The sequence below is a fragment of the Neodiprion pinetum genome, chromosome 4, assembly GCF_021155775.2.
Source record: "Neodiprion pinetum isolate iyNeoPine1 chromosome 4, iyNeoPine1.2, whole genome shotgun sequence".
NCBI lineage: Eukaryota > Metazoa > Arthropoda > Insecta > Hymenoptera > Diprionidae > Neodiprion > Neodiprion pinetum.
The window spans coordinates 6,308,111-6,321,131 of NC_060235.2; the positions used below are offsets into that span (position 1 = coordinate 6,308,111).

Below are 13,021 nucleotides of genomic sequence, written 5' to 3' on the forward strand. Positions count from 1 at the left end.
GAAAAGTAATTTTTCTTGCAACTTCAATAAATACCTATCTCTCATCAACGGTTAATCATGAGACACAAGATTGAAAGTCCGTTCAGTATTTGAGTTTTCGAATTATTCGAAAAGACCAGTAATCTGTATTACCGACAGCTCAAAATTCGCCCAAGTTTACACATTGCGCATGATCCAGAAAATGAAACAAGTGCAATGGACGACAGGCGCCGGTTTCATGGAAAAACTGTTGAAAGAAACTTGAATTTTTAATACACATTTTGGATACAACGAATGTATAATTAAATTGCAATTATACATAATTATTGGCCATATCTTACTAATTTAAAACTGCTCGCCAACGTTGATTTTGCGGTTTTACAGGTTATAAAAGTAACTGCATGTATCCTACTTTTCATTTCATTGATCATTTTTCTATTTCAACGTTAAGTTTCAGGTTTATCAATTCAATTACTAGTACTGACAATGATTCGTGGTCATAGAAACTCGAAATCGACACGTTATTTTTCTTTGCTTTTTAAAGAATAAATTAATCGAAACACTTTCATTGATACACCCTTGATTGAATGTTTATCCTAAAAAAAGTTATCACTCGGATGGGGTTTGATTTCAGACAAAAGCGGACTGTCTCAAAGAAAGGCCAAACCAATTGGATGACGGTATAAGAGATTACAAATCTGGAACAAGAGGATTAATTCTTAAACATTGAACGATGTCTGGTATAGGAGGTAAAGTAGTCCCGAAATTTCGCGACGTGTTTCGAATTCCGGACAAAGAGGTACTGCACTGGTTCCCTGGGCACATGGGCAAAGGCCTAAAGCAAATGCAGAAGCAATTGGCAATGGTTGATTGTGTAATAGAAGTACACGACGCTCGGATACCGATATCGGGAAGAAACCCAAACTTTAGACATACGGTTACCGGTTTGAAGCCGCATATATTTGTTTTAAACAAAAAAGACTTGGCTGATAGTAGCTACCAAGATGCAGCGACAAATTATCTGCAGCAAGAGGGATTCACTAATATAATTTACACTAACTTTAAAGACCAAAAATGTGAGGGATTGAAAAAAATTTTACCTTTGGCAACAAGTTTGATAAAAGATTCAAATCGCTACAATCGAACAAACAAAGAAGATTATGCATTAATGGTTATTGGTGTGCCAAATGTGGGAAAGTCGTCACTGATTAACCGCCTGAGAAACAGATACCTCCGTAAATCGAACGCTACTAGTGTTGGTGCAATAGCCGGTATAACTCGATCGGTATTGACAAAAATTAGAATTAGCAATAATCCATCCGTATTTCTATTAGATACACCTGGCGTTTTAACACCTAATGTGCCGAATGCAGAAGCTGGTTTGAAATTGGGTTTAGTGAGCTGTTTGCAGGATCACTTAGTCGGACCAGAAATAATGGCTGATTATTTACTATACTGGTTGAATAAACAAAACAAATTCGACTATGTTGAAAAATTAGGGATACCAGAACCATGCGATAACATAATGGAAGTCCTTTTATTAACTGCAACAAAATTAGGAAAAAAGAAAAAATTTAAAAACTGGGATGGTCAGATTCTTATAAAACCTGACACACATGCAGCTGCTGAATATTTTTTAAAAACGTTCAGAATCGGCGAACTTGGTCCTATATGTTTAGATGCAGATCTCCTTACAAATTCAGAGTCACAGAACTTAATAAATTCTACAGGGATACCATAAAAATACCATAGTACCTTGAATATGCAAGAAATTCAGTTATGAACATAGAGCCTTACAGAAAATGAGGAAAGTACTCCATTGTGTTGAAGTTTCGCTGCCCATATATCTTGCAAACACTGTCTCTTACAACAAAACTACTCGGATCAGGAAATAAATGTGAGAACCGTAAATCCGAGTTGTTTTCCCCCTAGACAATCACTTCAGCGAGAACTTTTCGTCAAACGACAGTTGACTTCGGCGCCATAAATATTTCAGGCTCGGCTAGGTGTAAAAAATCGCGAATGAATCTGCTAATGACAAAACTTTTTATTTCTATTTCCTTAATCAATGAGGCGAAACAAAGTTATTCGATTCGTATGTAATTAATAAACGCACCTCTATCATATTGAATCATGGCTTTCATAATGAGAAATAAATCATGGCTTTCATAATGAGAAATAAATTCATAAATCTTGAAGCCTAAGTGTAACATAATTACTTTTTAAGTGGGTCTTTCCTCATGTTGTGTACATAATGTAAATAAATGAATCTTCACGCCACAAAAATATCCCATTCTTGTTCTCCATTTGTTGCTCTGCAGTAGAGACAATCTCAAAATTCTTCGTGAACTATTTCTTTGCTTCAATTTTTAATCTTGTAATACCTATAAGCAATGTGCTCTAGTACTTGAAACTGATGTTGTTAGTGAAATCATTCCGCCGCATTACTCTACAATACTGAAGTTGGTACCGTTAATCAGAAGAAATATTTTATACAGTCTCACTATTCAAAATATGGTTGTATTTTCGTACATTGAACGTACTTTAGACAATTCTGGTAGCTAAACAACGTCTTTTCTTAAAACTGCATCGTTATATTAAGTCACAAGAAAAACTATCTTCTTTAGATAACTTACGAGAAAGGAAAATTCCGAGAGACGGACAACATTGTAAAAAAGTCTTAAAAAATTACTTAAAAATCTGTGCTCAACGCTGAATCTTTTGACAGAATTGATAATTTTCGGAACGTTAAAACACGGTGTTTTGTTTATTCAATATGTTTAAAGTACCTAAGAAAAAATCGCCACACGATTGGCGAATGATGGGAACGAAGAATGAGATTTCTGAAATTTAAAAAAAAAATGACAATTTCTAGGTAGGTTTGAATAATCATAAAAAATTAACGGTTGCAGGAAAAAAAAATTAACAAAAATTCAGGACTGCTTTTTTGAGACCGTAGAATCGTGCAAAATAATCCTAAAGCAAATCAAAACACATATATTGGTTATTTCAAATTCGATCGCACCCGCGACAATATCGCGATTAGAGTCCTCATTCAAACGGCTACTCCTCCCGGTTTCCCCCTCCAGAAATACGGTTTTAACGTTATTCCGTGTGCCATTCAGCAGCATTTCGACTTTCTCTTTACAACGGTGTGTTCTATTCACCAGGTGCCGTCACTCCGGGTGCTCACAGTGGAGAGAACACCAGAGAATATTCGCGATTCTGCGAATATTTTGTTAACTCAGAAACGACGATTTGCTTACGTTATCTGCCCACCATAAGCGTTTTAATAATTTCTTATACATTATATTATCGTTTGTATTCTAGTCACAATGCTTGCGAGAGTTTCGTTTTATCCAACGCTAGTTTATAATGTGGTGATGGAAAAAATTACCTCGCGGCGATGGTACGACCGTATAGATGAAACCGTAATTTTGGGAGCTTTACCTTTTCGCGGAATGACCAAACAGGTAAATAATATTTATTTTAAAAACACTCTTGATGTTTCGTTTAATTAGATCGCCATGCTTCGCGGCGTTGATAGTACTATCAAATTGCGTGAGAAAATTTTTAAACATTCAAATGTCACGCGTTCCTGATATTCGCGCGCGAGTTTAACTACCTCGACTTCTGTTGCTTCACGAAAAAAAAAAAAAAAACAATTCGAAACCAACATTAACTTGTACCCGTATTACTCGACATTGACAATATTTAGTGTGTTTAATATTACGAGCGAAATAAATGAAATAAAAAAAAAAAAAAAAAACCAATAATCAAATTTTCAGCTTGTGAATGAGGAAAATGTGAAGGGAGTTGTGTCCATGAACGAAGACTACGAACTTTGGCTATTTTCGAATCATAAAGAGGTACCCCTCCTCTATATTATCATTACAATAACTCTTATGTAATATATGTTAACACGGCATTACGACTCTGGATTTGTAACATCCGCATTCTGTATCAGTCCCTGTTTCCGATGACAGTCAAAAACACTTCAGTACACAATAAGGATTCAAATATTTATAGCCTGTTAACAGTTGGTTTGTCAAGACAGTTTAAATTAGTCAGACAGAGAATTAGCTTCATGAGAAAAATTATTTAACTTGTTCCACATTTAAACCAGTGACGTAAATTGCAGATAAAATGTTCATAGCCAACAAATTCGTTATTTCAGGAATGGGAAAAGCATAACGTGGAGTTTTTACAATTATCAACAACAGATATATTCGAATCGCCTTGCCAGGAAAAATTAAAAAGTGGGGTGAATTTTATCAATAAATTCCGATCGCCTTCACATAAAATTATCGAAGGAGCACAAATCGCTGCGGATTCCCGTTCAAAGCCTTTAGACACGGTTTACGTTCACTGTAAAGCAGGAAGAACCCGAAGTGCTACGCTAGTTGGATGCTACTTAATGATGGTATTAAGACTTTCTTACCAAACTTTGATAGTTTTCATTGAAAGAAATGTATGGAATAGATCTCAGGTAACGACTAACAATAAACGAGGCAAAACTCGTGTTTCAGAAAAATGGATGGACACCAGAAGAAGCAGTTTCTTTCATGAGAAGCAAAAGACAGCATATACTACTTCACAGAGTCCAATGGGATGCTTTGAGAACATTTTATGAAACGAATGTAGGGATATCCACGTCGTGACATTGAACCAGTTCATTAAAGATAATAATATTTCTTTGTTATTTATTTCCTCAGAGCTAATATTGAAAAGTTGTTACGACTCATCAATACTTCAATAGATTCAAAAAAACAACTTTGCAATTTCTAAAATTTTTATTTCTATCAAGCGTTTCGATGACCTTGAAAAATATTGAATACCTATACAATGTCCGTGTACATGTATATATAATGTACAAGTCGTGCATATGATTCAAGCGAGAACATTTACAGAGTACAACAAAGATGCAAATTTCACCTGGAAACCAAGTTTATAAATATATCATTTTGTTTGATGTCTTGATTTTTTTACATGCAGCGCAGCAAACTTTGTTGCTTCTATAACAGCTCTTTCAACTAAACCTTTCAGCTCAAGATCTGATACTCTCTTGCTTTTCATATGCTGAATCAAGAGTGGATCTTGACCTTTCGGGGAACTTCCGTGCGCCTTAAAGATCGGTAGTACAGTTTGCATCCACAACTGTGCGTTAAACTCACTGGATGCCATTTCCTGTATGAAAAGAAATAATATGTATTTGGAGGACGTTCGCTTAGGTGTTAGAATCGAGTCGACAATAAATTCCAGTAAACTTCACTCTATTTGAAATTGTACTTGGATTAAAACTATGTGTAAAATTTTGAACTCTAATACAAGAGCCTACCTTAGGTACGCTACATCTTGCTTTAACCATTTCTTTGTTATGTGCAATAACAAGCGTAGGAGTGTTGGAACAAAATTTTGTTACTTTTTGCAACGAAACACTTTCGAGCGCCACATTAACCGGTTGAAAACAATGAACTACAAATGGCAATGTGCACGATTGTACGATGCTTTTCAATTCATTTTCTATAGATTCTCTGAAAATGATAATCGTTATGAATTGAAAAATTTCCTGGCAGTAAATCGGAGTACAATACAAATTGTATGCTTTCAACTTGACACATACTTCATCGCACTACGTTCTTGAGACTTTGAATTTCGCGCCAGCATTTCCAATCTCGAAACACATTCGTGCTTGATAGAATAAGGTAACGGAATTCGTTCAGTTCTATCCATCAATTGGCGTTTTATGTCTTGAACTCTAGTGTCAAGAAGATTAAACTGAGCATTTCCCGTATTTATATCTTCCTCTAATAGAATTATTTGCTGCTTAACATTTTCCCCAGCTTGTCTTGCTAGTCTAGCTATTGGCCCAGCAATTGCCCTTATGCTTTGGCTACCAGTTCCCAAAGATTTCACTTTCAAAATACAAAGATGTTCCAGCGCTCCTGTGTTCTGAACATGCGTTCCGCAACAAGCTTCACTGGTGTATGGTAATGGTGGGAAGAAAAATAGTATCATGACACAAAGGATTGGAGAGAAAGTTAAAAATTAACATAAAAAAGTATTACATTGATTGTAAATCCTGGCCGATAATTTCGACGATTCTGATTCCCGTATCTGGGTATACTTCTCCAGGCACTAACGTGATGTTTTCCTCTGATGTCAAACCTAGTGCATCGATAGTTCTAGTTTTAACAGCAACATCCGCGTTTATACTTTTGTTGATAAGCGTTTCAACAGTTTCGATATCTTTAGGCGACAATTTTTCCCCAAACACGCTAAACTGTAAATCTAAACTGTCTTTTGCAACATTACTGCCACGTTGGCCTGTTGCAGGCAAAATTTTGTGTAGCGCTGCATTGATTAAATGTGTCGACGTGTGATGCCGCATTAACCCCAACCGTGTCTTTTCATTTATTGTCGCCACGCATTCATCTCCAACATGTAATTCGGCTTCCGGTTTTCTACAAAGAAAGTAGTTGATCACACTTGTGGCATGCAATAAATTACACCAAAATCGAGTTTTGTCCTTTTTAAAACGTGATGAACAAGAAAAAATGATCAATATACGAATTACACTTACATTCCGTCTTGGACTATAAACTTCCCAATGTGAAAAACGTAGTTGCATATTTTTCTCACCTCCTTGACGTCAAAAATTACATTTTTCACTTGTATTTGTCCTACATCCGAACCCTGACCTCCTTCAGGAGAATAAAACGGTGTTTTATCTAATATCAACCCAACTGTTGCATTCGCATCAATAATCGAGTCAATTTCCACAATATTACCGCTATGCATAACCGTCGCTTCAATAATTGATTGACTGTCATCAATGACGTGCGATTGTGTTTCGGATATCAATTTACCTGTTGATAATAGAACGAAATTTATTGACAAGACATTAGACGACATCGTACTTGGTTTACTAATCGCAATCATGAGTTATTTATGATTACACATAACTCACCACCCACAATCATTCCTAATAATTTACAATTGACTGGAGGAAAGTAATACACCTTATCCGTTACAGTGTAACTGTACTTGGCACTGTCGTCTGTCGTTGGTACATTTTTTTTTTCCAGTAGTTGTAGAGATTCTTGTGATACAATTTCCTCATCCACTTTACCAAAATTCATCTTAGATCTTTGCCTAGCATTATTCAATTCGTTGTTGAATTCATTTTTGTCAAATGACAGGGATTCTACTTTGGCCAATTCCGATATCGTATCCGGATCCAAGCCATAAGTATCGTACATCTTGAACGCAATATCCGGTGGCAGAACCCGCGGAAATTTATCATTCGAAGCACTGAAACAATGTGGGTTACAATGCTTCTTGAAAATACGCGACAGAACTGATTTATAATTATGAATATCTGAATTTAACATTACAATCAACTCACAGAATGAATAAGCTGGATTGTAAATCCTTGTAAGCAGCAGCTAAACCTGGAGCAGTAGTATTGCTTACTGATGCGAGCGCAGACCTAGTTTTAATTATTCTTTTCCATTCGGTTCCAGCTGTGTCCCTCAATGACTTCAACAAGTCTTCTTCGTACGCTATAAGTTTTTGGACCTGGTCATAGTCGATTGTCCTTTGTTAAAATTCAGCATGTAAATAAACGTTTTTCAAACCCTCTGGTATATACTTATTCATGCAAATCACCTGTTTTAAATTTTTCTGTATCTCTGGATATACGTTCCCCAGGTTGTCAGCTACACGAAAAGACAATTCGTGAAGTAGCCCACTTTGCTGAAATACCTTTTCCCCGACATCCACAGCTTTTCTCAATACCTTCCTCAACTTGTGACTTCGAGAAAAAGAAAATTATGGATCACTGAATAGAAAAAAAAAAATCCTTTTCATCGAAACATACTTCTGATCAGGCAACATCCCGTCAGCTAGCGCAATCGTAACCATTCTCGCATGGTCAGCCAGAGTTCTGTAGGCAGTATCAATTCCATTTTTGTCTGCAGACATAAACCTGCCCTGATACTCAGGAGCATTCGTTTTTTTCTTAATAGTATCGAACAGCGGTTGAAAAATATCCGTGTCATAGTTTGATCTCTTTCCTTGCAAGACAGCGACTAGTCTTTCAAAACCCATTCCAGTATCGATATGCTTTTTTGGTAGAGGAACAATCGGGCCGTCTGAAAGTCTGTACCATATCTTTGTTAGTTAAATGAAATCGATAAAGAATGGAAGATAGATGCATCAAATGATGTTTTAGTTGGAAGTTTCCCAAGAACTTTGTCGAATCACCTCTGATACTCGATGAATACTATATTCCACAACTCTGTGAGATCGGCATGACCTCTGTTGACTCTGGAAGCCTGATTACTTGTCTGCATTGTGTGATCTATGTGTATTTCAGTACAAGGACCACAAGGGCCGGTCGTTCCCATTTCCCAAAAGTTATCCTGCGATCCAAAAGGAAGAATGCGATCCTGTGATACGCCAAGCCGTAACCATATATCTTTACATTCCAGATCTGGCTTTAAACCCATTTTCTCATCACCCGCGAAGTAAGTTACGTAAAGCCGATTTTCATTTATCCCATAAGGTCCTGTTAACAATTTCCAAGCAAACTCGCACGCTTCTTCCTGAAATATTCACACCTATTGATTGATGTACGTGAGCTTCTACTCATCATTTCTTTCCATCTTCTCTTTTGCAATACATCTAGCACATAGATTGCATTCATTTATTTTTTGTATAGCAAGCAATTCAATTACTTTGAAGTAATCTCCAAACGACCAGTTTCCCAGCATCTCGAAAAAGGTATGATGATAAGTATCTTGGCCAACGGCGTCTAGATCATTGTGCTTTCCACCGATTCTGATACATTTTTGTGAATTGGCCACCCTTTTCGCCGGAGGATTTAAATGGCCCAAGAAAACACCTTTGAACTAGAATAAACAAGCCTACCAATTATCGAGCAGTGATTATTTGAACAGAAAATTTATGCTCCTGTTAATTACCTGATTCATTCCTGCATTAACGAAGGCAACAGTTGGATCACATAGCGGTAAAACCGGACTTGACCGTATGTATTTGTGATTTAAGTCACGAGTGAAAAAATCAATAAACTCTTTTCGTATAGCATGAGAACTTTTGACGTTCTGTAATTTTTTGCTGTAAAATCTAGCGATCATAGTTTTATTCATTCTTTTCTTTTAGATCGTGAACGTGAGATTAGCCGGTCCTGCCGGAGTGAGGTTATGAATTAATTTCTCTATATCTAAATTTGCGAGCAGGTGAAAAACCGTCGACTAACTTTAATCACTTTGTGAATATTTTCACATTGATAATTGCGCTAATTATGTATTACAATGCGATACATAATGTGAGAACTGTGGCAAGAACGTAAAGAAAAACATCATTTTCAAAAATAACAAATCAATAACCGAGCGTTCATTATCGTAAAATACTGTAAATGCACTTCATGTTATATTATTTCATCAAAACTGTTTACTGACTGTAATTTCGTACATAAATTATCACCCATTAAAATGAACAAAATTATTTGTTCACGCGGTACTTTTATGAAACCGATTCACGAGACAAATTTTTCAAGTGTATGTACGGCGGGCTGCCTGGAGTGAGGCGCTTCAGGTACTCGAATCGGCACGAAGTATTCAAAGAATCGAGAATGGTATACATTGTGCAAAAATAGCTATCGGTCACGAGCAAAAGGCGCGTTCAAACCTGGATGCTAACGAATAATGTGATTCGTTATGAAAAAAATATCTTCTATGAAGGAGAAGTAAAATTAAAATAAAACATAAATATTGAAATTAGGAGGAATCTATCATATAATTAATCGTGCATGTCAGGAGTCTTTGGAAAAATCCGATCTACGTGTTTTCTAATTCAAAGACGGAACTGTAACTTAATTGCAGTCAATTTATAAATGTATAAATAAAAATCGTAAGAGCAAGTGACATTCGTTTTTGTTCGAATGAAAAAACTGTATCTACAGCAAATATGCTATCCTAGCTTAGACGATTGAGAGCAAAAAAAAATTGTATATCATTGTTCCTGCGAATGATCCTGTTCACATGTGTATTCACTACGATTTCACTACGTAGCAAACCAGTTTGAAGGGTGGATAATATTATTATTGAAATTTATGTAAGAACTACGGATGGACGGTTATTTGTTTATTATTAAGATCTGTATTACTTACACACATTCGTCCAACTCCTTCGCATTCAAAGTATAATAGCAGCTTCGATGAAGAAAACGGAAACACTAATGAAAATAGACGTAATCCCAAGAAAGTATAATTTTTACGTGATACGACGAGCCAAGGTCATTGAATACACGAGTATAATGAAAAACATGAATTTGAATCATTTTCGTATACACCTTACGCATCACGATGTCGGAAATTGAACTAGAACACAATAGAACAAAACAAATGAGCAGCGCACCTATAATAGAAACGATTTAGAACTTGACTTGAATAACTTTAGAAACAACAATAACGACTGAATAACGCATCAAGCGTTCAGCAATGTTCAATTCGAGCAGTTAAGCGTTAATTATTAGCACTCACAACAACCAAACCAACCGATTATAGTGGTAGATCCATAACTATTTCATGTATCACAGAATCACACCCGTTCAAACGCGCGACAAATACGTCCTAACTTCACGACGCTCGGCACGAACTGAAAAGAACGCAGAAAGAAATGGATGACTCGCGCCACGCTGCCTAGCGGTAAACAAATACACTAGGAACGGCAGAGCATTTTGAAATCGATCGAGTTCGAAGAATTTGGTTTGCTCATACAACTCAACACGCTATATTAGAGATGAATAAATTGATGACATAAAACATAATTAATTACCCGCTGATATGCAACAATTTTGAAATTCGAAATATGAAAATATGAAACAAGCTTCATGCCTTGCACTTACGTTTATTGAGTTGCCATCAATCAGGCGGAAATATTGTCAAGAATGCAACTGGTTGATGAATTTTAATGACGATTATCGACGCTACGAATTGATTACTTTTACAGAAACAACTATTACCTCATTTAAAATACAATATTTTTGAATTTTCATCAGTCTTCAAGTGTCTTAATTCCGATTCTTAAGCAAATAAAGTAAACAAATGAATTGGCTAGCTGACAGCACGTGATCAAATGCCGCCAGGCTGGCAACCAGCTAGAGGAGCCCGACGTGGCATCACCGATTATTTGAAAAAAGTGTCAAAAGTACTGGACTACATGCTCAGATACAGATTACACATTTGTAATGTTGATTTATCCCTAAAATTGGACGATAGAGAGCAGTGCAAAGGACTTTCAGATATACAAACCTCCTAAAATGGTTCGCGTATCCTTTTTACATCCCGATTTGGGTATCGGCGGCGCGGAGAGGTTAGTCGTTGACGCTGCATTAGCTTTAAAGAAGAAGGGTCACGAAGTGAACTTTATCACTTCACACCACGACCCCAATCACTGTTTCACTGAAACTAGGGATGGAACGATCCCAGTCATCGTCGTCGGAGAATGGCTGCCGCGAAATATTTTCGGCAAATTTTTCGCTCTTTGTGCCTACGTCAAGATGGTAGGTATCGATGAGAAATTTATTTATAGATATTATAAAATATAGTCACGATTCCAAGATATTTCGAAAATTTTTCGACTTTACAGGTTTATGCGGCGAGCTATATGTTCTTTCTGGGTGATAGACCTGACGTAGTCTTCTGTGATTTGGTCTCTGTCTGTATTCCAGTACTTCATCTTTACATTCCTCACGTTATCTACTATTGTCATCATCCAGATCAACTTTTGTCGTCGCCTGGTAGCACGTGGAAATCGTTTTATCGGGCTCCCCTAAATTATTTAGAGGAAATAACGACAGGACAGGCAGACAAAATATTTGTTAACAGCAAATATACAGCGGCTGTATTCAAGGATACATTTAAAAGACTGAATGTCGACCCTGAAGTACTCTATCCGTCAATCAATACGGAATATTTTGACAAAACAAGACTTGTGTCTCTGGAAAGAGCCTTGGACAAAAAGTTACCAGAGGATAGCATTATATTTCTATCCATTAACCGATACGAGCGAAAGAAGAATTTGAATCTTGCTATAGAAGCTCTCGCCGAGTTAAAATCACTTGTTACAGATGAAGATTACAAGAGAGTTCACTTGATCATGGCTGGGGGATACGATAAACGTGTAGAAGAAAATGTCGATCATTATGTAGAATTGACAGGTTTAGCCGATGAATTACAAGTTACAGAAAAAATTACATTTCTTCGCTCTCCATCGGACATTAACAAAGTTTCAATTCTCAATCATTGCGACGCTCTCATATACACACCACCTAACGAACATTTCGGCATAGTCCCTCTGGAAGCAATGTATGCAAAAAAATTAGTAATTGCCAATAACTCTGGTGGCCCTACAGAGTCTATAATTGATGGGGTGACCGGTTTCCTTGTTGATTTGTCTGGAAAAGCTTTTGCTGAGAAAATGGCTATTGTTGTAAAAGATAAGACAATAGGATTAAAGTTTGGTACAGCTGGAAAAGAACGCTTCATTAAAACATTCAGCTTTACCGCATTTAGTAACCAGTTAGATCAATCAATACAGAATTTCTCAGAGAGGAAGAAATCTAATTGAAATCCTTACATTTGCTTGCTGGGATAGTTTGACTAACCGCAAAAACAGACTATTGTTATCTTAATTATTAATGGTTTTAAGAATTTCATAGGCCAGGTTTTCTATTTATTACATATTTTTAGAATCATTGTACTGATATTAATAGGTTACGAATAGATTTTATAACTCACGTGTACATTTTTTCTTACTGTTTTCCTGCCCATTGCGATTACTGACACTTATTGAAGACAGATAATTGTCCTTACCGTAAAGCTTCTTTGAAACGGTGAAACAAAGAAGTTGTATACAAGTGACCGTAGTTTTGGATATTTTGTTTTTATTTGATGAAATTTATTGTAGTATTTATAAACTGAACTTGGAAAAATAAGAGAAGATAGAAAAGTATA

General features: G+C 36.3%; 4 protein-coding genes across 7 annotated transcripts; 3 read left to right on the forward strand and 1 right to left on the reverse strand.

The window, feature by feature from the left end:
- Window positions 1-613: 613 nt before the first annotated feature.
- Window positions 614-4,951, forward strand: PTPMT1 (protein tyrosine phosphatase, mitochondrial 1). The gene is made up of 5 exons (XM_046623240.1): window positions 614-728; window positions 3,310-3,452; window positions 3,768-3,848; window positions 4,157-4,402; window positions 4,509-4,951. Exons 1-5 carry the CDS (start codon window positions 713-715, stop codon window positions 4,638-4,640), a joined length of 618 nt encoding a protein of 205 aa, XP_046479196.1. The 5' UTR covers window positions 614-712; the 3' UTR covers window positions 4,641-4,951.
- LOC124217504 (mitochondrial GTPase 1) lies at window positions 713-2,265 on the forward strand. Its single transcript, XM_046623229.1, has one exon. The coding sequence runs from the start codon at window positions 713-715 to the stop codon at window positions 1,718-1,720; it is 1,008 nt and encodes a 335-aa protein (XP_046479185.1). The 3' UTR covers window positions 1,721-2,265.
- AlaRS-m (alanine--tRNA ligase, mitochondrial) lies at window positions 4,754-10,634 on the reverse strand. 4 transcript variants are annotated; one of them, XM_046623172.2, is made up of 13 exons: window positions 10,562-10,634; window positions 10,175-10,384; window positions 8,721-8,894; window positions 8,248-8,588; window positions 7,862-8,143; window positions 7,651-7,795; window positions 7,388-7,560; window positions 6,950-7,293; window positions 6,563-6,848; window positions 6,048-6,443; window positions 5,603-5,959; window positions 5,318-5,513; window positions 4,754-5,166 (listed from the first exon to the last, which is right to left on the reverse strand). In XM_046623172.2, exons 2-13 carry the CDS (start codon window positions 10,178-10,180, stop codon window positions 4,939-4,941), a joined length of 2,928 nt encoding a protein of 975 aa, XP_046479128.1. In that variant the 5' UTR covers window positions 10,181-10,384; window positions 10,562-10,634; the 3' UTR covers window positions 4,754-4,938. The 4 variants fall into 4 exon arrangements, with proteins under 4 accessions (XP_046479128.1, XP_046479130.1, XP_046479127.1 ...); XM_046623174.2 differs by having other exon boundaries at window positions 10,547-10,616; XM_046623171.2 differs by lacking the exons at window positions 10,175-10,384; window positions 10,562-10,634 and adding an exon at window positions 8,967-9,586.
- Window positions 10,635-11,139: 505 nt separating this feature from the next.
- Window positions 11,140-12,810, forward strand: Alg2 (alpha-1,3/1,6-mannosyltransferase Alg2). Its single transcript, XM_046623227.2, has 2 exons — window positions 11,140-11,568; window positions 11,655-12,810. Exons 1-2 carry the CDS (start codon window positions 11,326-11,328, stop codon window positions 12,633-12,635), a joined length of 1,224 nt encoding a protein of 407 aa, XP_046479183.1. The 5' UTR covers window positions 11,140-11,325; the 3' UTR covers window positions 12,636-12,810.
- Window positions 12,811-13,021: the final 211 nt, after the last annotated feature.